At 44.8% G+C, this 23,377-nt stretch overlaps 1 protein-coding gene across 2 annotated transcripts in view; it reads right to left on the bottom strand.

Moving 5' to 3' along the window:
• Positions 1-23,377, bottom strand: part of ARMC8 (armadillo repeat containing 8) — an 87,665-nt gene that overhangs the window by 34,313 nt on the left and 29,975 nt on the right. Inside the window, exons 9-13 of one of the 2 annotated variants that reach the window (XM_088461108.1) lie at positions 18,519-18,609; positions 16,741-16,801; positions 13,758-13,958; positions 11,861-12,010; positions 7,824-7,919 (exon numbers count right to left, since the gene is read on the bottom strand). In XM_088461108.1, the coding sequence (XP_088317234.1) occupies positions 7,824-7,919; positions 11,861-12,010; positions 13,758-13,958; positions 16,741-16,801; positions 18,519-18,609 (599 nt within the window). The remainder of the gene's footprint in view (positions 1-7,823; positions 7,920-11,860; positions 12,011-13,757; positions 13,959-16,740; positions 16,802-18,518; positions 18,610-23,377) is intronic. The other variant, XM_088461107.1, reaches the window with a different exon arrangement.

Here is a 23,377-nt window from a genome sequence, read left to right on the forward strand (position 1 = left end):
AGTGCATCCGGAAAGTATTCACAGCGCTTCACTTTTTTCACATTTTGTTATGTTACAGCCTTATTCCAAAATGGCAGAAATTCATTTTGGTCCTCAACATTCTGCACACAATACCCCATAATGACAACGTGTAAAAAGTTTTTTCTGAGACTTTTGCAAATTGAATTAAAAAAACATAAAAAAACCCACTAAGAAATCACATGTACATAAGTATTCACAGCCTTTACCATGAAGCTCAAAATTGAGCTCAGGTTCTTCCTGTTTCCACTGATCATCCTTGAGATGTTCCTACAGCTTAATTGGAGTCTACCTGTGGTAAATTCAGTTGTTTGGACATGATTTTGAAATGCATACACCTATCTATATAAGGTCCCACACTTGACAGTGCATGTCAGAGCACAAACCAAGCATGAAGTCCAAGGAATTGTCTGTAGACCTCTGAGACAGGATTGTCTCGAGACACAAATCTGGGAAAGGATACAGAAAATTATATCCTGCTTTGAAGGTCCCAATGAGCACAGTTGCCTCCATAATCCGTAAATGGAAGATGTTCGGAACCACCAGGACTCTTCCTAGAGTTGGCGTCCGTCTAAACTGAGCGATTGTGGGAGATGGGACCTAGTCAGGGAGGTGAGCAAGAACCCGATGGTCACTGTCAGAGCTACAGCATTCCTCTGTGGAGAGAGGAGAACCTTCCAGGAGGACCACCATCTCAGCAGCAATCCACCAATCAGTCCTGTATGGTAGAGTGGCCAGACGGAAGCCACTCCTTAGTAAAAAGCACATGGCACCCCGCCTGGAGTTTGCCAAAATGCACTTGAAGGACTCTCAGACCATGAGAAACAAATTCTCTGGTCTCATAAGACAAAGATTGAACTCTTTGGTGTGAATGCCAAAGAGGAGGAAAGCAGGCACTGCTCATCACCAGGCCAATACCATCCCTACAGTGAAGCATGGTGGTGGTAGCATCATGCTGTGGGGATGTTTATCAGCGGCAGGAACTGGGAGACTAGTCAGGATAGAGGGAAAGATGAATGCAGCAATGCACAGAGACATTATGGATGAAACCCCCCCCCCCCTCCCGGACGCTCTTGACCTCAGACTGGGGCAACGGTTCATCTTTCAGCAGGACAACGACCATAAGCACACAGCCAAAATATCAATGGAGTGGCTTCAGGACAACTCTGTGAATGTCCTTGAGCAGCCCAGCCAGAGCCCAGACTTGAAGCCGATTGAACATCTCTGGAGAGATCTGAAAATGGCTGTGCCCCGACGCTTCCCATCCAACCTGATGGAGCTTGAGAGGTGCTGCAAAGAGGAATGGTCGAAACTACCCAAAGATAGGTGTGCCAAGCTTGTGGCATCATATTCAAAAAGACTTGAGGTTGTAATTGCTGCCAAAGGTGCATCAAAGTATTGAGCAAAGGCTGTGAATACTTATGTACATGTGATTTCTTAGTTTTGTTTTTTTTTTTTATTAAATTTGCAAAAATCTCAAAAAAAAAAAACCTTTACACATTGTCATTATGGGGTATTGTGTTGGGATATGGCTGTAAAATAACAAAATGTGGAAAAAGTGAAGCGCTGTGAATACTTTCCGGATGCACTGTATTTGACCAGATAGGGGAGATATGGGCTTTAGATCTCCCCCCATCCCTGGACTCCTTGATTTCTCTGTAGTGTAGGGGATTTTGTCTGGTGAGAACACTGAACACCAGGCAATAATCTCCATGGGGCACATATATGGATTCCTCTCTTTCAATCTCTCTGATAAATCTAAAATTGCAGCGTGTGATGTCACGGTTCCAGGAGAGCCCCACTGTTACCCGGAACTCCCCACCAGTGATTAGTTCGGGTGAGGAGAAGGCAGTTTTGCTTTGCACACTTTGCTGCAGCTGACAAGTAGGACTTAAACTGTAGGGGACAAGGTATATGCGGATAATTAACCAAACTCATGTTACGCAGCAAGCGTGTTAAACGAAACTGGTGTAAGTCTGCATTTAATTAGTATGTTTTTTTTTCTCCAAAAAGTACCTGAAAAACATTTAATGGGAGATACTAGTATTTTTTAAATAGATGTGCACCTGGATATTTAATGCAATAGGACCTGCATTTGCACAGATTTTTTTTCACAGTTTTGGATTAAAAAAAAAAAACAAAAGAAAAAACACACATAAATGCAACCTGGTTCCACTTACTAAAAAAATAAATAATAAAAATATATATATATATATATATATATATATATATATATATATATATATATATATATATATATATATATATATATATATATATATATATATATATATATAGAATTTGCTATTGAAAGTGAACTAAAAACAAAAGTGTGGGCAATCATTTTTTGTAAATTTCAACAAACAATTCTTGAAAAAACAAAGAGCAGGATTCTACATGTAAGCTTTCATAATAACACATGATCTTGGAAATAATAATATTTTTTTTTAATCAGTTTTAACAAAACACATAAAATGTTTTGGAATATTACGGTTTGCACAACAAGGAACACCATTTTGAAAAGTAGACAACCTAATGCATCAAATGAGTCTATTGAAGCCAGGATGGAGGACATCTGGGCATTACAGCCACCATCTCTAGACTTCTCAATCCTTTCAGTAGTGTAGAGTATTGTTGTTTGGGGGCAGATTGTTAGTAAAAGGGTGCCAATATTGGGGAGACTGAGCACCTCCTCTGAAGCTACTAGTATTTCTGCTGTGCGGGGTGCAGCCTGGTGGTCACAAGACAATAACCGCTCAATATGAAAGAGGAGGGTCCTGCCCTTTTTAAATGAGGGTGCGCTTGTGTTTACTGAATTATTGTCTAGTGATCACACGGATAACCAGAAAAAAACTATTGGGGCATACTTTTGAAAAAAGGGGACCCCTCTTTTCAAACTAAAGTGTCCCAGAGTTTCTAGATGCCATTATGGGGGAGATGGGGCAATTTTAAGGTGCGTCCGACTCACACTGCTCATGACTGAGACGCTATAGACCATCCACGGTTGTTATAAAGATTTTGGATGGAAATGTTAATTCTGTAGTGGGAAAACATTCCAAAGCCCCAAATAATGTTTTAACTGGCTTGTTTAATTTACTGCAACTTCTACTGCTTTAGTAATAACCTAAATATATAATTGGACCATTTTTATGTTTTGAAGCACAGTTTCACTATCAGTAATGATCAATAATGCTGCATGTTTCCCAACACTAAAATTATACGCACAAAAAATAAATATCTATTTTTATTTATTTTTAAATGGTGTGGCACTCATGATTCAATAAGCAGTAGTCACAGGCAAATCAGTTTTGAATATTTCAGTACTAAATTTAATGCACCGACGTCAAGGATATCCATTTAATAAATCCAGAGGGGCACTCAGGGCCAAAAAGAACTGCACAGACGGCCACCTTCTACCAATGTTTCAATGCCATTAACACATTCTTCCTCAGGGTACAAATATATATAACTACTGTTTGTTTATTCCTGAGAGCCGCACCATTAGGATTTTCTATATAAAATATGATCGCTAAATATAAAATACTAAAATTGATGAAACATGGCAAAAGCTTTTTTGCGAGTTGAGCAAATTTGTATGTAAAAGTTCACATTATTACAGAAGAGGGCCAAGAGGTGCCATGCTTGACCTTTTTATAAGCACGCTTACACCTGAGGCGATATTTCCTAAATAGCGGTTTTGAATAAATGCTGATTTGCGCCCATTTATGCCAGCGGGATTGAAACCAGCAATAACATTAATTGCAATAGTTTTGCATTCAATAGTATTGCAGTTTATCCAGCTAGCAAAATCAATACTTAATAAAGATGGTCCCTGATGTCCATAGGCTTTCCAATGGTCACATTCATAACTCATATAGCTTTAGGTAATATATGTGACATTTTAACTTTTTAAGCAGATTTGTTTTTCTAGCATAAAAATGTATATTTGGTGCAGTGATCTTTCCAGCTAATGGCACACAAGCACTTTAAACAGTACATTGCGTATTTTACATCAAGGAGCGAAGTTACAGATTTATCCCAAAAGTGACTGTGCGCCATCAGCTGTAAAAGCAAGGCAGTACTAAAGGTATGTGACTGGGCTAGCCTGAGCCTCTCAATCCCTGCATTCTGATCAGGGTAGACCACAGCTCATTACTCAGTAGGATACATGAGAATTGAAAATAAAAGTGGCACCATTAACTCTTAACTTTCAATAGACAAAAATCAATAATTAAATTAAAAAAAAAACCCTAAAATTATCATGCACATTTAAGTGATGCTAAAAAGCCATATAACCACTTTCCATCATTACATCATTAACAAAAAGCTTTATTCACACATAAAATATTAAAATAAAAATTAAATGCACAACAGAAATAATCCAGGCCAGACTGGAAGCAAACCATTGTGTGCAGTTTACAATGAAATGTCGGTTTTGTCATAGCACATAACACAACAAAAAGCAATATCAGAAGTAAGGTCTCTTTTGCAGTACTGGTCCAACAGTGGGCAGTGCCAGAGGGAGTTTGTTCATATGACACTACGGACTCGCCCAGTACTGAATACTGAAGCCATACTTTATGTTCCGGCAAATGAACAAGAAGGGGCTTACTCGTTCTGAGTGCTATTGTCCCAACTGTCCAAGGCTGCTTATGAAAAATGTAAAGAATACACACATCTATATTGCCCCAAAGAGCTACGCCATACGGCGCAAAAATTAGAACATAGGACACATCTGTACGTTGATTGGGTGGATATTACCAGTTACAGTGAGCTAGATCACGCTAAACCGAAGACACTTTTTAAAAGAAGCTGTGAAAACATATTTAAATACTGTATTTCTGGTGAAAAAAAAAATATATGAGTTACGGTTGTCACTAAAAATTCCAAAAAATTACCCAATACTTGATCATTAGATATTTCTATATTTACACTAACAGATTAAAATTTCCATTTGTTAATGGAAGCATTCAATTACAAAGACTCCAACACTGTACCAGGGTCTACTGTGCATGCCCAAATCTCCAGGAATATGGCAAACACGCCATGTTTCCGGTGATTTCACTACTGCACATGCGCAAATCTTTGGGAGAATGGTGGCTGTGGAAAGCATCATTTATGGGTGCAGGGTGTGCTGTTTGGGCTCTGCTGGACCCAGGGGCCCATGTGCACCGCACAAACTGCAGAAAGTTTATTAGATAGGTGGACTAATGTACAGTATATTGGCAGTAGGCTTAATTGAGAAGCAGAGTCATGCTGCACATGTAGGCATCTTCCCTTTACCATTTTAGTGCTGACAATATACAATTTGCACACGTTATATCCTCACTCAAAGCTGCGCAGCAAGGCATGTGAAGTGGGAGTCTATTTGTAGATGGCTTATTTATTGTATGTATCGATTTGTCTTATTTATGGCGCATAAAGGATACTATAAAAAAAATATAGGTTTATATTCTCCAGTCTGCTAGACGCAGTAAATGGAAGTAAATGACAGGCAAAAAGTAGAAGCTTATCTTGTGCACTGACCTCTGTCTAAAGCTACAGAACCCAAACTGCAGCTCTCCAGCTATTCTTCAACTACAGCTGACACCAGTCAGCAATTGTAGCTCATGAACAGCTCGAGGTTACAGGTTGCGAGTAGCTTTAGAGCATTACTGGAAGTAGACGGATATCAGCTGCTGATTAGTGGAGGATAAAAAGGAAGCACTGAAACGCGGAAGATAAAAAAAGACCCAAGAGAGAGAGAGAGGCGAGAAACTTTCCTGCTCTGAACACAAACGAGGTCATTTATCAACTGGATACAATGCTGGAGGTGCAGGAGCCATTTCTTCCACCTTTGTAAAGATACACGCAAGAGGTTGCATGAGGGGGACAGTTTGACTTTTTTCTTTATACATTACACGCACAACCCTGGATAGCCACAGTAATACACAGAATTTTTGCGTTGGCGCCCGGAATTCTAACAAAAAAAAAAAAAAAAGATTATGTTTTGCCAAATTCATTTTCATAGACTTCAATGGGAAGACTGGCGGCATTCCTAATTTGGCAGAAGTTCACACATCACAGGGAACACTGACAGGCTATATAGGAAATACTTTGGTTGGAGCTGTTTAGGGTCATCGTGCTGAAGGAAATACGCACCCACAAACCAAGGTACACATGTTGCAACGTTGTGAAATAAAAAAAGGCAGCCATTTTTGTTCCCTTACTTTCAAAATGAAGCTCCAATAATCAGTGACTATACAATAAAAAGGAAAAAGCTGTAATAATTAAGAAAGGGATTGAAATGCGATAGCATGTGTGTACGAATTCTTTACAAGTCCCTCATAGATTTTGACCCCTTAATTGAGATTTAGAAATGTTATTGTCACATTGAAATACCTGCGATAAAAAAAAAAAAAAGTTTACTTTGGTCAGTTGGCGTAGGAAGACGGTAGGCACTATGTGGCTGGACACGCCACGAATGATTCGGAAAGTAGCAAGAGGCCAAACAAGGGCTACCAGGACAAAACAGGGGTCTGTTAGTGGACTAGCATGGTCAAGTGTTCTTCAGGACTGGGAGACAAAGTGATATTTCTGCTACGGTTATAGGGCCTGATGCAAAGCAAGTGCGACACCAGCTGGCACAGAGTATTATACGTACATTTACTCTGCGCATACTGAGGGCAGTCGGCACATACATATGCGCCCATGCAGATTTTTGCGTTTCCGCTTGGCTAGGAGAGTACAGTAACTGTGCATTTGCGGACATGTGCAGCCCGGGAAAGAGACGCATTTGCGCTTGGAAAAGGCCGTGTTATTTGCATGTGGCGAGGAGCAGGTGCAAATTGAGGATGAGGACAGTCGCCAACACTAGCAAACCTATGTGGTTGGCGATTTGCGAATACTACGCTGTGCCTAATTTCTTCGCCGCTCGGGCATATATATTAGGTTTGTGTAAATATTGAAGCAAAATAAATAGTTTTTTTTTTTTTTAAAGTTTATCCGATGCATAATAGTGAATGCAGTTGTGGCACATACGTTACGTTTGCCAAACGCCATGTATCTTAATGTAGTTGCTGCTTTGCATATGAACTCCATTACAGATTTTTCGGTGAACACAGTTTGCGCCTGTGATTTGGAGCAACTCTGCGTGCAAAATAAATGGCGGTTTAGTAAAGTTTGCCTGCTGCCTACAAACAGTGCAGGTAGCCCATGTGTGAGGCTGACATCACTTAGGTATTAGACACCATGCATTGATGACATCACTGAGAAATTAGACAAAGAGTGGATCATCAGGTCCTAATGATACCCACTAGGTCTCAGAAAACCGCTAGGCGGCACAGTGGTATGCCATGGATCAGCTGCTTCATCTGTGTTCTACTTTCACTCCTACACTATCAAAATATAATACGACACATGGGTACACATGCCCAGCTCTGGCAGAAGCAGCTTTGGACAGTCACGACATTGCAGCGTTATGGTTATTCTGGGCACTGGATAACTTTGCCTCTACAGGAAATGCTGAATTGGAACTCATGCATACGGAATGTGCAGGGTTAAAGCTGAACATAGGAATAGAACGCAAGTTATTGGTCTCCTCTTACCATCAGGCTATGCTAGGTTTCTAACGGCAACAAAATAAAGCCAAAAAAAAGGCACGGCCCCCATTCATTCATTCTTCCGTAAACCCTCACAGTCTCTGCTTTTGGCTTTAAAAACATGACAGTCACTGTTAATTCTTTTTCCTGGCGACTTTTTCAGGTGGGTGTCACACCCTGTCTGCTGGCGGAAAGGACCGGGGGGCGCCCCTCTCCCAGACTCACCTTCTTCCGGATGTCTTCGTCATTGGCTCCCAGCGAGGCGTAGAGCTTGAAAGCCGCTTGGCGTAACTCGTGGGCGTGTTTTAAATCGTGATCGAGCTAAGGTCAGAAATAAAAAGAAAAGAATGACATAAGACAGACTGACGACTTCGCAGATCTCCAAGCGCTTTGTCACAATGAATACATGCAATTTGCTGTCATAACTCAACCGAATCACTTCAACTCAAACACCTGTTCTAAACCAGGCTTTGGCAACCTGTGGCCTATGAGGAACAAAAAGGGTACTACCAGTATAATGTGCCAGCTAGGACTTACACACACACACAAACACACTTCACGAATAGCTTGTAGCAGTTTGGCAATGAGGTTCTAGTCTTAATGCCCCTTTAAATTTTAACTTCAACACAGCAAAATAAAGAGTCCCTGGGACCTGATTCTGAGCTAGACACAGTGGCGCCCGTGTGCGTGTCTTACCGCCTGTCTGCGCCTTTATGCTAATAGTGCTACAAGCCCTTCCCTGGCGTACATCCTTGCGTATGAATGTGCAAGGACTAAGTCGCGCTACGTGCAGAATCTCCGTCGCAGTATGGTCGCTAATGAGATATATTAGGACGTCTGTGTAAACAAACCACTTTGACGCCAAAACCTATAAATCGAACCATCTCCGTGCACCTGAATAGTCACCCCCCAGTCACCATACAAGGACGCTCAATACATTTAAAATACACTTCAGCGCCTGCATCTGAAATAGTTACTGCGAGCGGTGCGCAGATGCATGGACAGTAAAAATAAAAAAAATTATACTATGTCCGAAAGCTGTATAGAATCAGAATCAGGCCCACCCAATTTAGAGGTCATTTTTCAACGAAAACCTTAAAAGGATTTGTCAATCAAACAACGATCACAATGACAGATAGTTGTGTAAGCAGACAACAACAGCAAAGCACAAACAAAAATCAAAGTCAGACCAAACATAAGGGTAGTTCTGCGGAAAGCATCATATAATATTCAGGCAATGTCTCCGGTACTTCCAAAGAATGAGATATCGGAGATTGTGGGTTTTTTTCCAAATGGGGTAAGAGAAGGGGTAAAAAACAACAACTCTATATTCTCCCTGGTATGACGAACTGACTGTACATATTTAAGTATATTTAGTTCAACAGTATGACGCTGACCTGCTATTGATCCAGCACCTCCGCATGGTAATTACCTGCAACTGTCTCCAATCGACAGGATAGAATACTCAGACATGGAGGACTGAAGTATACAGGATATGGGTGGCCGCTGTAAAAACAGCTGCTAACATGACGTGGATGTGATTTGTGTCCAGTCAGCTGTCACTTACAATACATACAGTACATACAGGACTGCATAGTGCTGAAAGCTTAGAGCGGACAGTGCAGCTGGAGCAGGCATAGGGCTGGATTCAAAAAGTCTCCATATATTAGGAAAGGGGTTGCAGCCTCGGACTTTTACGCCCAGAGTTATTCAGTGACATATTTTTTTCTTTGTGCGGTAAATCTGAGCTAACACGTGTTAAACCATAGATTCTGGGATAAGTACCTGGAGGTGGTTAATGCCTTCTCAGAGGCTGTGATAAGGACAGAAAGCCCAACTTAAGTTGCATTTCTATTCTAGCCTCGGGAGGAGGTGAACAGAAACCAGCGTTAGCCTGCATCATGGCTAATTCCAACTTCAAGACTAATTGAATTCAGACCATATCGTTCCACGGGTGGCGAGTGGCGGACTCCTCTGAGTGAGAACATGGTAAGAGAGCGCCTAAACATGAGGCCTTATCTTCAGCAGGTCTAACCCTAAAATGTGAATATCGGATTGTCTGCAATGTTCTTTGCAGCATATTACTGAAAGGAAAGTATTGGCCCGGCCAAAATCACAGTTACCTTAACCGGCTATCACCGAGACTAACCTGGCAAAAGGGGTTGCTGCATAAATTGATGAGAGCATCCAATCATCCGCTCACATCTAATCATGTGAGGCATGATCACTAGAAATAGTCCCTTTCTATTAACATACATTAACATACCTGTATAGCAGATAATCATTTCAGAATTCCATACATTTTACTTCCATTACATTACAGGATGTTTAAGAGTTTGGCTAGGACTTGGCCTAAAGTGATTCTGAGGGATGTAGTCACTATCCCGGCGGTTGTGGTGTGATGGTTGGCATCCTGACGGTAAGTATTAGGGTAAGGGTTAGGCACTAGCGGGAGGGGGCTACCCTGTGGAGGGGGAGGGTTAGGCTGCGGAAAGGTGAGTTAGGGGGAGGGTTAGGCTACTTACCTTCAGGCATCGGGATTCTGCCTGTCAGGATGCCACTGTCAGTATTCTGACCGCCGGAATCCCATACCCAACCCAATTCTAAAGCTGGTGCAAAATACTAATCCCAGGGCCACTGTCCACATTCTAACCCAATGTAAAATAAATACTAATCCCAGAGAACGCTGTCCACATTCTAACCCAATGTAAAATAAATACTAATCCCAGGGAACGCTGTCCACATTCTAACCCAAATGTAAAATAAATACTAATCCCAGGGAACGCTGTCCACATTCTAACCCAAATGTAAAATAAATACTAATCCCAGAGAACACTGGGCCTAATTCAGACCCGCTCGCGAGCGCTGAGCGCTCTCAAGCGGGTCGATGTTGGCCCAGTGCGCATGCGCACGACGGACCCGGCTCCGTCGTGCGCATGCGCGAGACCCGGATAGCGACAGGCAAGCCATCTTGCTACAAAAGGGTCTTGCTACAAAAGGGGCGTGCTATTTATGGTGAGTGACAGCACGCCCCCTTTGGTGGGCGTGCTGGGGGCGTTCCCATGGGAACGCCTACCATCTGGGGCCGGCCCCACTGACATCACAAGTGATGTCAGTGGGAGTGCCTTCGGCTCTGTTAGAGCCGAAAGCACTCCAGGGCTTGCGGCAACGAGACCCTACCACAAGGGTCTCGTCGCAAGCCCGATGGTCGCGACCATCTTCCTGGCCGCTCACTGTAGCTATGGGTGGTCACCCACAGCTATACGAGCGGCCAGGAGGCCGCTCTAAAAATGAAGGACGGCCCTGATTCAGAGCGAGTCCGGCTCTGAATCAGGGCCACTGTCCACATTCTAACCCAATGTAAAATAAATACTAATCCCAGAGAACGCTGTCCACATTCTAACCGAATGTACAATAAATACTAATCCCAGAGAATGCTGTCCACATTCTAACCCAATGTAAAATAAATGCTAATCTCAGAGAATGCTGTCCACATTCTAACCCAATGTAAAATAAATGCTAATCCCAGAGAATGTTGTGCACATTCTAACCAATTTAAAATAAATGATAATCCCAGAGAACGCTGTGCACATTCTAACCCAATGTAAAATAAATGATAATCCCAGAGAATGCTGTGCACATTCTAACCCAATGTAAAATAAATGCTAATCCCAGAGAATGTTGTCCACATTCTAACCGAATGTAAAATAAATGATAATCCCAGAGAACGCTGTCCACATTCTAACCCAATGTACAATAAATACTAATCCCAGAGAACGCTGTCCACATTCTAACCGAATGTAAAATAAATGATAATCCCAGAGAATGCTGTCCACATTCTAACCCAATGTACAATAAATACTAATCCCAGAGAACGCAGTTCACATTCTAACCCAATGTACAATAAATACTAATCCCAGGGAACGCAGTCCACATTCTAACCCAATGTAAAATAAATGATAATCCCAGAGAATGCTGTGCACCTTCTAACCCAATGTAAAATAAATGCTAATCCCAGAGAATGTTGTCCACATTCTAACCGAATGTAAAATAAATGATAATCCCAGAGAATGCTGTCCACATTCTAACCCAATGTAAAATATCTGCCCATTGTTACTTGTTTTTTTTTTTCATTTTGTGGGGCAGTTTACATTGCAACGCACAAAATTTAATCTGTGCTCAAGCAACACGCACACGCAAGCACCTACCTAACAAAGCTGTGCAACAAAATAAAACAAAACAAAACAAAAAACCATACTCACCTCTTCTTCTGAAGCCGGGGGTGAGACCTGTTGTGTTTGCTGGGTCATTTGTAACAGTGGAAAGGTTAGAGAGGCTGCAGTGCACTGGGATTCAACTATAGCCCCACTGGTGTCTGCCTCCACGATGTTAGGGTGCAACGTTTCTTGGTGCTGCAGTGTATAAACACCAGGGAGAGAAGAGGGGGAAAGAGGACAGGTTTGTGCTGACCTAGGAGCAGAAACCCATGGGACTAAAGAGTAACCTCTATGCACTGCAGTCTAAATCAACACATACATACAAAGATAAGCTTTGCACCCTATATAACAGAGGCTCAGGAGAACTTTTGTACTAGGAAAAAAGTCTCTATTAGCTTCTGGTGACTGATCCGCTTCCTATCTTGTATACTGCATATAGAAGATTTCTAAAGAGCTCAAGTGGAGAATTTGACTATAGCAACCAATCAGCTTCCAGCTATCATTCATCTAGGACATACAAATAATTATAGCTACAATCTGATTGGTTGCTATGGGTAATGGCTCCACTTTAGAAGGTTTGCTACATTGGTCCATGTAATCCATATATAAAGACCCTGACCATTTCTGGCCACAGCTGCTAGTATGTCCTGCCCAGTGGTGTAATTACACAGGTTAGGAGAACAGGTCAGTCCGACTGCTGACCGTATAGGAGCATATCATTATTGCGCATAATATATAAAAACTAGATCTGCTGTAAAATAAAAAAATAAAAATAATGAAGTCATTCTGTGCAATTAACATGGACCATACCACTGGCTTGTGATGTAATAATTATAATAAATGTAAATTCATTTTGCAGGCCAACTATACATGATAAAAAGGGGTCTTTCATATCCGTTTATACAAAATGCCCCTTATCGGGCCCACATACTACATATAGGAAACCTTATACCAGGTTGCTGGCTGATAGCAGAAAACCTGTTAAAAGGCCGTTACCTATATTTTGTTGTGTTATTCACGTTCAGCTGCAGAGCTATACTGACCCCTTCTAAAGTGGCAGCATCCTTAAGCTGGCCACACACTAGACCAACTTTCATCCAACTAGTTGATTGGTTGGAATGAAAATCTGGTAACGTATGGGAGTAACTGATGATCAGCAATTTGCTCCTAAATGCCAGAAAACAGATGAAAATGGTCGTCAGACAAGTTTGTTAAATGTTTGATTGAAACAATTTGTTCAAACAACAGTTTTTGTCCATTTTCCGGCGTTTGGGAGCAAATTGCTGATTGTCATTTGCTGTCATACCTTACCAGATTTTCATTCCAACCAATCAACTAGTTGGATGGTTGGATATAAGTTGGTCTAGTGTGTGGCCAGCTTTAGACTGCTGCTAAAGTGTCAAATTCCATAAACAATAAACCAACACATGCGCTCATTGCATAGTAGGGGTCTGTAGGCCCGATTCAGAGATAAACGCTAATGCTGATGTTTACGCAGTCGAGCGATTATCGATGGTCTGAGCATGCGTACGAGTCAAGTTTCATTTTCATTGTCCCACGTAAAGTGAGTGACAAGCAGGGACCGTTTGTAGGCAACGTGGGGGGGGGGTACGACACTGAAACATAGACGTGATGCGACCATTTCAGGGCGTATCTCAGCTTGCTACTGCAATCCCGTATGCAGTAAAAATGGCTCCAGTATCTCAGTTCCCGCCACCATAGGGAAGACCGATAATCGACTGATCCGAGACCAATGCTACGCTTTTACTTGGATTTCCGAAGCTTTCGGTGGCGTCTCAATGCAAATCCAGCCGGCTGCGGCATTTGCATATTTTCGCAGCGCCTCTGCGTACAAATTGGCAGCTGCAGTGGCGCTAACGTCCTTCTCTGAATCAGGCCCCGTCATACCACGTACACAAAGCAGGGGCTGGGATATACACACCCTTTTGATGTCAGTGATGGCACTGACTGAGCTGGGATATTTAAAGTAATCGGCAAGCATGGAGATTAGATGGTCAGTAATGCTGGCAATCCTCTGCAGCTCCACATCTGGCTCTATTAGATAAGCTAGGGTTTCCGCCCCTTCCACTCTTTCCTCCAGGAGGCGCTCTTTGCTACACATTCGCACCAAGCAGGGAAGGGCCTGCAATAGAAAGGTAGAGGACGGTGTTAACATTCAAAGAAACCAGAAAATTTTTCTTGTTTTACAGCCTAGAAGTTTTTGAGGAAATTGGGTTATGAGGCCCATACATCTAGCTAGTATTAGGACAATTCCCCGTTCTGCCGATGCCGGAAGATCTGAGAAATCCATCATGAGAGACCATCTCGATTCCCCGATTCTGATCCAAAAACGGTCAGAAGCAGCAAAATTGGGATTTTTAACATGTTGAATTTTATTTATTAACAGTTTCTTATATAGCGCAGCAAATTCCGTTGCGCTTTACAATTTGAATCAACATTAACATTTTACCGGGTTGTAAAAGACATACATACATAACATACGTAAGACACATACATAAGGGTAAGAGGGCCCTGCTCATAAGCTTACAATCTGTAGGGAATTTCACCAAGTCCCGACGGGTCGCTGATCATCAATGTCCGAAAATCTGTGTTACTGCGTTGGCAGAACGGGGAATTGGGACGTAGATTTATGTAGAGGTGTAAATGATGAAGGACAGGTCCGTAGAGGTGTAAATTATGAAGGACAGGTCTGTAGAGGTGTAAATGATGAAGGACAGGTCTGTAGAGGTGTAAATCATGAAGGACAGGTCTGTAGAGGTGTAAATGATGGGGGACAGGTCTGTAGAGGTGTAAATGATGGGGCACAGGTCTGTAGAGGTGTAAATGAGGGGGACAGGTCCGTAGAGGTGTAAATTATGAAGGACAGGTCTGTAGAGGTGTAAATGATGAAGGACAGGTCTGTAGAGGTGTAAATCATGAAGGACAGGTCTGTAGAGGTGTAAATGATGGGGGACAGGTCTGTAGAGGTGTAAATGATGGGGCACAGGTCTGTAGAGGTGTAAATGAGGGGGACAGGTCCGTAGAGGTGTAAATTATGAAGGACAGGTCTGTAGAGGTGTTAATGATGGGGGACAGGTCCGTAGAGGTGTAAATGATGAAGGACAGGTCTGTAGAGGTGTAAATGATGGGGGACAGGTCTGTAGAGGTGTAAATGATGGGGGACAGGTCTGTAGAGGTGTAAATGAGGGGGACAGGTCCGTAGAGGTGTAAATTATGAAGGACAGGTCTGTAGAGGTGTAAATGAGGGGGACAGGTCCGTAGAGGTGTAAATGATGAAGGACAGGTCTGTAGAGGTGTAAATGATGGGGGACAGGTCTGTAGAGGTGTAAATGATGGGGGACAGGTCTGTAGAGGTGTAAATGAGGGGGACAGGTCTGTAGAGGTGTAAATTATGAAGGACAGGTCTGTAGAGGTGTAAATGATGGGGGACAGGTCTGTAGAGGTGTAAATGATGGGGGACAGGTCTGTAGAGGTGTAAATGATGTGGGACTGGTATGTAGAGGTGTAAATGATGGGGGACAGGTCTGTAGAGGTGTAAATGATGGGGGACAGGTATGGGGAGGTGTAAATGATGGGGGGACAGGTATGGTGAGGTGTAATGATGTGGGATAGGTATATGGAGGTGTAATGATGTGGGATAGGTATATGGAGGTGTAAATGATGGGGGACAGGTATGGTGAGGTGTAAATGATGGGGGACAGGTATGGGGAGGTGTAAATGATGTGGGGACAGGTATATGGAGGTGTAAATGATGTGGGGATAGGTATGTGGCGGTGTAAATGATGTGGGGACAGGTATGGGGAGGTGCAATGATGTGGGATAGGTATGTGGAGGTGTAAATGATGGGGGACAGGTATGGTGAGGTGTAAATGATGGGGGACAGGTATGTGGAGGTGTAAATGATGGGGGACAGGTATGTGGAGGTGTAAATGATGGGGGACAGGTATGTGGAGGTGTAAATGATGGGGGACAGGTATGTGGAGGTGTAAATGATGGGGGACAGGTATGGGGAGGTGTAAATGATGGGGGACAGGTATGGGGAGGTGTAATTGGTGTGGGACAGCTATATTGAGGTGTAAATGATGTGGGATAGGTATACTGAGCTGTAAATTATGTGGGACAGGTATGTAAAGGTGTTGTATTGATGGGATAATGTTTTTTCACTTGCAGATGGGAGTTACAAGGTTTTTTCCCCCACCGTTTTAAAAACTTGTATATAAGCATATAAAAAATACACTTGCTGGTTATCAATTTTTTAATCAGCAATAAAAGTTGCAGAAACCAAACTTGTGACACCACCATGTGACTGCCTCCAATGCTTTGCTGATGGCCACTAACTGCTCAATATACTGTACAGGGGCAAATTTGGAAGGCTGGCTACACCCTAGCTGGCAGAAAAAAAAAAAAAATACAGCAACAATGTCCTTCTCACCAGCTGCCCTGGGCCCCTCCAACAAGCCAAGCCATAACCACCTCCCATCCCGGTGACCCTGTAGCCAAGTGCATGATGGGAACATGAGCTGCTGCAGCCTGACTACAGGTGATGTAGCAGGACAGAGTGCAGCTGTCCTATGCGTGCAATGGCTGACGGAAGTTATACATTTATGGTCACAATAATTGCACAAAATACGGTTTTGTTGCTGCAGGTTGACCCGTCCTCCTCTCTACTGGAAATGAACTAGAACAAAAAGGCCAGAAAACTGTCACTCCGATACTAAACCAAAAACACACGCATTCCCTCTGCAAATATTTGCTTTATTACATCACTTAAAGATGGAGCCATCAGTATATTTAGCTTCATTGCACATCTGCTCGGGGTTGAGGCATCGTCGTAGAAAAATCTACTTGATGTGAGCCTGCTATGGTCTTTTTCAATTGAAAAACAAAGTAACACGCTTACTTACTCTTAACACAATACAGTTGTCATCTGTCCGAATAGAGCCTGCTCGACACATATAGGTTAGGCTGGAAGGAAGAAGAGAAGTTATTTCTTACATGTGTTTGGTTTAAAACTGCACAGAACAAAGCAGCACACCGGCATCCAGCTGGGCCAAAAGCACACCGGCATCCAGCTGGGCCAAAAGCACACCGGCATCCAGCTGGGCCAAAAGCACACCGGCATCCAGCTGGGCCAAAAGCACACCGGCATCCAGCTGGGCCAAAAGCACACCGGCATCCAGCTGGGCCAAAAGCACACCGGCATCCAGCTGGGCCAAAAGCACACCGGCATCCAGCTGGGCCAAAAGCACACCGGCATCCAGCTGGGCCAAAAGCACACCGGCATCCAGCTGGGCCAAAAGCACACCGGCATCCAGCTGGGCCAAAAGCACACCGGCATCCAGCTGGGCCAAAAGCACACCGGCATCCAGCTGGGCCAAAAGCACACCGGCATCCAGCTGGGCCAAAAGCACACTGACACATTTTAATATTAATTTCTAAGATATTTGTTGCTACATCATCCCAACATCTAAATTGTTAGCACATAAATCCCTGTCTAGAACGTGGACTCTTTAAAATTGAGCACTGAGACCCAATGGTGTATTTTGGAATTGAAACCATTTTCTTTTAAATTCCAATTCAGTAGATTACTAAGTAAGTGTATTGTTAGACCCTTGCACATTAGAAGCAATATGTGAAAGCTGCATACTAAGTCTGTCATTCCAAGGATAGCGTTATAACTGGAGTTTAGATCTCATCTCTCCTGACAACACAGGTTAAACCATCCTCGTCTTATATATCTGAGGTTTCCTTTTCTCTCTGGCCACACTTTTAGGGGTTTGTCTGGCAGCAACTGTGATCCTGGGGCTGTTTCCATGTTGGGTGCAAAAAGAAAGCAGTAATTTTGCACTTCGATAAACCACGCTGCAATGCAAGGGGGGGGGGGAGGGGGGCAGATACATTTATTATTTTGCATGCAGGGTAAATACTGGCTGCTTTTGCATGTAGCCACAAATGCTGGAATCAAAGGGGTAAATTAACTAAAGTGAGTGTTTTTAGAAGTGGAAACGTTGCCCATAGCAACCAATCATATTCTACCCATTATCTTCTAAGTGCCAGTTAAATATTAAGTAGAATCTGATTGGTTGCTATGGGCAACAACTCCACTTCTAAAAACCCACTTTAGTAAATATACCCCCTTGATTCTTACACTGCAATTAAAATTTGCGCTTTGACACGCCCCTCCCGGTGTGTCCAAACTCTAGCGCAGGTATGGGGAACCTCAGGCCCCCGGAATCACTTGGTCTGGCCCTCTGAGCTTTTTTTGCTAGCCCCATTTGGCTAGCAGGGTGCCTAGAATTATACCCTACAGCCCGAATCTATGCAGCAGTGCCGCATGGAGCGTCCTTAGGACATTTCAGAAGGTCACACCGCTGCCCTTACAGCCTCAGGGTGCTCCAGGCATTGCTGCAATCACCAGCGATTGTGGTCCCGCCCCTGTGTGACATCACACGGAGGAGGCGTGGCCTGCACCAGGCCCGCGAATAATGTTATACATATATAAAAATGGTCTTCGGTAGAAAAAAAAAGGTTCCCTACCCCTGATCTAGTCTATGTTCCGGAGGGAGGGGTAGTCCATAACCCGGCATGCCTAAGCAGCACACCTCGTGACCGGCTTCTGCGCACACCTATGGTAGTAGACATTTTATATTGCACACACATTCTATATTTGGTTTGTATTCACCATTTTGCAGCTGTAAGTTGCATTTCAATAGGTTTGTCGCGTTGTAACATCTTTACAAAGATTTGTGGTAGAAGTTCCCCGTCAACCAATACTACAAAAGAAAAAGATTTAATAATAATAATAGAATTATTCACGGAAATACAGGTATTAAGATTAGCATCGTAGAACGACAGTTCTCTCAAGCTAGTGCGATCAGCCGAATTTCAGGAATCCATCATACAATTTTGGCGTTGGAACCGCTTTTCCAACTTAGAAAACATTTTGACTTTGATGCACGGACTTTGCACAATTCCAAAACAAACTTGAAAAGGTTAATAAATGCCGACCACAGGAAATGTAGTCTCATTATTTAATTAAAGTAGACAGCAAGTCCGTGCAGCAGTCGCCATGAACAGAAAACATTTTTCCAGCATCAATTATAATGTATCGCGGAATCAATAATTACTAGTCTAACCTAGCGGAATGTTTTACATTGATAAACTGAGGCAACGGAGGCCATATACATTAAAGGATAGCCATTATGAAAACATGGACGACTGATAATATATTATCTGAGGGAGAGAAATAGGGGAGGGGGCTTTGTTTAAAAAAAAAAAAAAAAAAAATTGCCCGACATTACTAAAAAAGGAATGCAGCCGCTAATTAGATGCTGCCCCATTGCTGCATATCTCCCCTGCTCTTTCCTGAAAGGATCAAATCACACAATACATGTGGCACTGCGCATTTAAAGGCCGCCTTGGCTTCCATCTTGTGTCTCACACACTCTGGTGCATCTAATGCAACTTACAGTGCAAAATAAAAACTAAAACAAATTATCAAATTTATTTAGGATGTCTGAAATGTTTTTCTTTATTTTGTCAGGCTGGGCAGCATGGTGGCACAGTGATTAGCATTGCTGCATAACAGCACGAGGACCATGGGTTCGAATATAACAGTACAAGATCCACTTATCGTCTGGTGTAAAGCATTAAACATTCTCGGAACTTGCTGCACAATAAATTAGCGCTATATAAATAAGGATAAGAAGTAGTCATTTAAATATAGATTGTAAGCTTGCGAGCGGGTCCGTTTTACCTTTTTGACTGTTACCAATGTCAATTTTTTTTTATTTTTTCGTTTACAATTGTGAAGTGGAACGGACTAGGTTAGCACTATATCAATAAATGTTAATAGATACACTCTATTCTCAGACAAGTTATTTGCCTTCTTGTATCTAGTGTGCAAAATGCATATCCCAGACACAGGGCCTGATTCAGAGCCGCTCGCAAAGAGCGAGCGCTCGCTCTGAATCAGGGCGGGCGCTTGGTTTTTTTTAAATTGCGGTCTCCTGGCCGCTCGCATTGCTGTGAGTGACCACCCACAGCTTATGCGAGCGGCCAGGTGATGGTCGCGATGGTCAAGACCATCGGGCTTGCGATGAGACCCTTACGGTAGGGTCTCGTGGGCACAAGCCCCAGTGGACTTCCTGCTCTAATAGAGCATTGAAGACCGCACAGAGTTCCAAGATATTTATTGGAAGCTCCGCTTCTGTCGGCGTCCACCTGCCCTTGAACAAGTGTGGATCCGAAACTGCTCCCCAGCCCCGAAGACTGGCGTCCGTTGTCAACAGGACCCAATTTGGAACCCAGAACGGACGTCCCTTGTTGAGGTGGGTCGTCTTTAACCACCACGCAAAGGACAGGCGAACCTCCGGGGTGAGCACAATCGTCTGGAACTTCAGAGACTGAGGCAGCCCGTTCCACTTGGACAGGATCAGGTGCTGCAGAGGTTTGGAGTGAAACTGGGCGTATTCCACCATGTCGAACACCGACACCATGGAGCCCAGTAACCTCATCGCCGAGTGTAAGGACACCCGGCGGCTGTGCAGACAACTGCGCACCCTTGACTGTAAAGCAGAGATCTTGTCCTCCGTCACGAAGATCCTTTGCTGTCCAGAGTCCAATAAGGCTCCAAGATGCAGAATCCTCCGAGACGGGATTAGAGTGGACTTCTGCCAGTTGATTAGCCAGCCGTGCCGTTGCAGCAGTGCAATGGTCAGGTCCAAGTGGTGTAACAGGAGCTCTGGAGATCCTGCCACCAATAACAGGTCGTCCAAGTACGGCAACATGCGGACTCCTTGCAGCCGCAGAGAAGCCGCCATGACCGCCATCACCTTGGTGAAAACACGTGGTGCTGTCGCCAGGCCAAAAGGTAACGCCCGAAACTGGAAGTGGTCGCTGCGGATTGCAAACCGAAGGAACTCTTGATGGCGCAAAAGAATAGGGACATGCAGGTAAGCGTCCTGTATGTCCAATGACACCATGTAGTCCCCAGGTTCCAGCACCAGAATGATGGACCGTAGGGTCTCCATCGGAAACTTCGGGACCCGCAAAGACTTGTTGAGTGCTTTGAGGTTGAGAATAGGAAGATATGACCCATTGGGTTTCTGTACCAAAAATAGATTTGAATAGAAACCCTGGCCCCTCTGGGAGAATGGAACAGACACTATAACTCCAGCCTGGAGCATAGTGTGCAATACCTTCCGCAGCTCCGTAGCCTTGTTCCGGTCTGATGGTAGACCCGTGGTGAAGAATCGAGCCGGGGGTCTGTGCCGGAAGGAGAGGGCGTACCCGTGGGAGACCACCTCCAGAACCCAAGTGTCTGTCGTAGTGAACGACCAACACCGGGAGAACTGCAGCAGGCGGCCTCCCACCCTGGGATCCCCCAAAGGGAGGCCCGGACCGTCAGGCCGCAGGCTTGTCATCTGGCTTGGGGGCCGGACGTCTGGTACTCCATGCCTGTTTCCGGGGCTTGACCGATTTTTTAGGGCCAGCCTGTCGAGGAAACGACTGTGGTTTGGGCCTGCCCTGGGCCCTAGATGACTGAAAGGACGATGGTCCAGAACCAGAAGGAGCAGCGGCCGACGGGAGACAAGCAGATTTGGCTGCCGCCAGCGTGGCCACAATCTTATCCAGATCCGGACCGAAGAGAACTTCTCCGGTAAACGGCAACGCTTCCAGACCTTTCTTGGAATCTGCGTCCGCCTTCCAGGATCGCAGCCACAAGGTGCGACGAGCAGCTACCGCTGCTGAAGAAATTCTAGACACCAGAGTACTAATGTCTAGAGCCGCCTCGTTGATGTAGGTGGCCGAATCACGGAGATTGCCAATCAACTCCGCCTGTTCGGCCGGACAGTCGGATTCAAAAGAAGCCTCTAATGAATCCGCCCAGCGCTCCATCGCTCTGGCAACCAAGCAAATGGCCATAGCCGGCCGTGCTGCCCCCCCTGCAAGGGAATAAGCGGACTTCAGGCAGATTTCTACCTTGCGGCCCGTAGCATCCTTAAGGGAGGACATGGATGGCATTGGCAAAGTGGCACTACGGACAAGACGGGTCACGTGAGAATCCACCTGTGGAGGGGATTCCCACTTAGCAAAATAATTATCCGCGAACGGATAAGCCACCGCCAGGCGTCTCTGCGGCTGGTATCTTTTGCCAGGTTGTTTCCACGCCTCCTCTAAATGGTCCACCAACTGACCCGAAAGAGGAAAGACTGTGGCATCGCCCTTCACATCTTTGAAAAAGGCATACTTAGATTTAGCCGCTGGGGGAACTTCGTCCTCAATCACCAAGGCTTTGCGGACCGCCCGAATAAGTCCAGGAATATATACTTTGGACTTAGCATCAGCGTCCTTAGTATGGAGAAGTTCCTGATCGTAAGGATCCAGAATCTCCCCATCATCAGACGTCCCTTCGTCATCCTCATAAGGAGCGTACAGAGACGCCACAGGGCTTTTATGAGGCCGCATCACAGACTCCCCTTGCAACACATCCGACAAGTGCTGTACATAACTCGTCAGGGAGTTAACCCACGCTGGCTCCTGAGAACCCGGGAGCGGGGAAATAGGGAGACTGTGGGGTACCACCAATTGTCGTGGGAACCCCTGCATGGGTGACGACACCACAGACTGCTGGGACAAACCCATCGGAGTAAACGCGGGCTGCGGAGCTAACTGGCCCACTAAAGCTGTTAACGCCTGAGCGAAACAAGCCCAGGGCGGCTCCTGTACCGGTGCTGTAACCGTAATAGGCCGCGCCATGGACAAACACTGCTGGCAAAGGCCCTCCGCGCTACCCTCCCCCTCCGCTAACGGTACTTTGCACGTGGTACACTGTAGCCGGAGGGGAAAATCACTTTCAGACATGATGGCACCACGTATGTGACCTCTCTCACCAATTAAGTATTAAATAGGCGAGAGACCACCCTGCAGCACCGCACCGCAAGGGCTTAGCAGAAAGAACAGGGACAGTAATAAAGCTGACAGTTTTGAGAAGATAAAGTTACAGGCAGCAGCGCTAGCACAGTCGCATACAATGCAGAGAAATAACAATTCCTGCACTAACAGCGCTGATCACTCAACTACACAAGACACAGGGCCTGGTAGGACACAGCGCTGCATACACAGACCTGAGAAACAGCGGAGGAGAGGTATGCGGGGGGACCCAGACCACGATGCTTCCTTCCAGGCTTCCAGCAGCGTTCACCATGCGTTGCAGAGAAGATGGCCGCCGAGGAGCAGAGAGAAGCTGGCCTGGGGGAGGAGCGCTGACACAGGACCAGTCAGCACAGTGCAGAGAGGGCTGTGTGCAGCGGGGGAGGCGCCGGCTGTGAGACAGGGAAGGCACGCTCCCCTGGCATGCATTTAACCCCTGGGACGCCGCAGCGCTACCGCTCTGCTGCGGTCCGCTGTCCCAGGGGGTAGTGGAAAGCGCAGGTTCAGTACCTGGCTCCATGCTGCAGCCAGTCCCCAGGGAGCCCCCTGCCTGGGGACTTAGGACCATGTGACCAGCGGGGACCCACCGCGGGACCCCGCTGCTTA

The sequence above is a fragment of the Taudactylus pleione genome, unplaced genomic scaffold, assembly GCF_031769625.1.
Source record: "Taudactylus pleione unplaced genomic scaffold, aTauple2 ptg001017l, whole genome shotgun sequence".
Lineage (NCBI taxonomy): Eukaryota > Metazoa > Chordata > Amphibia > Anura > Myobatrachidae > Taudactylus > Taudactylus pleione.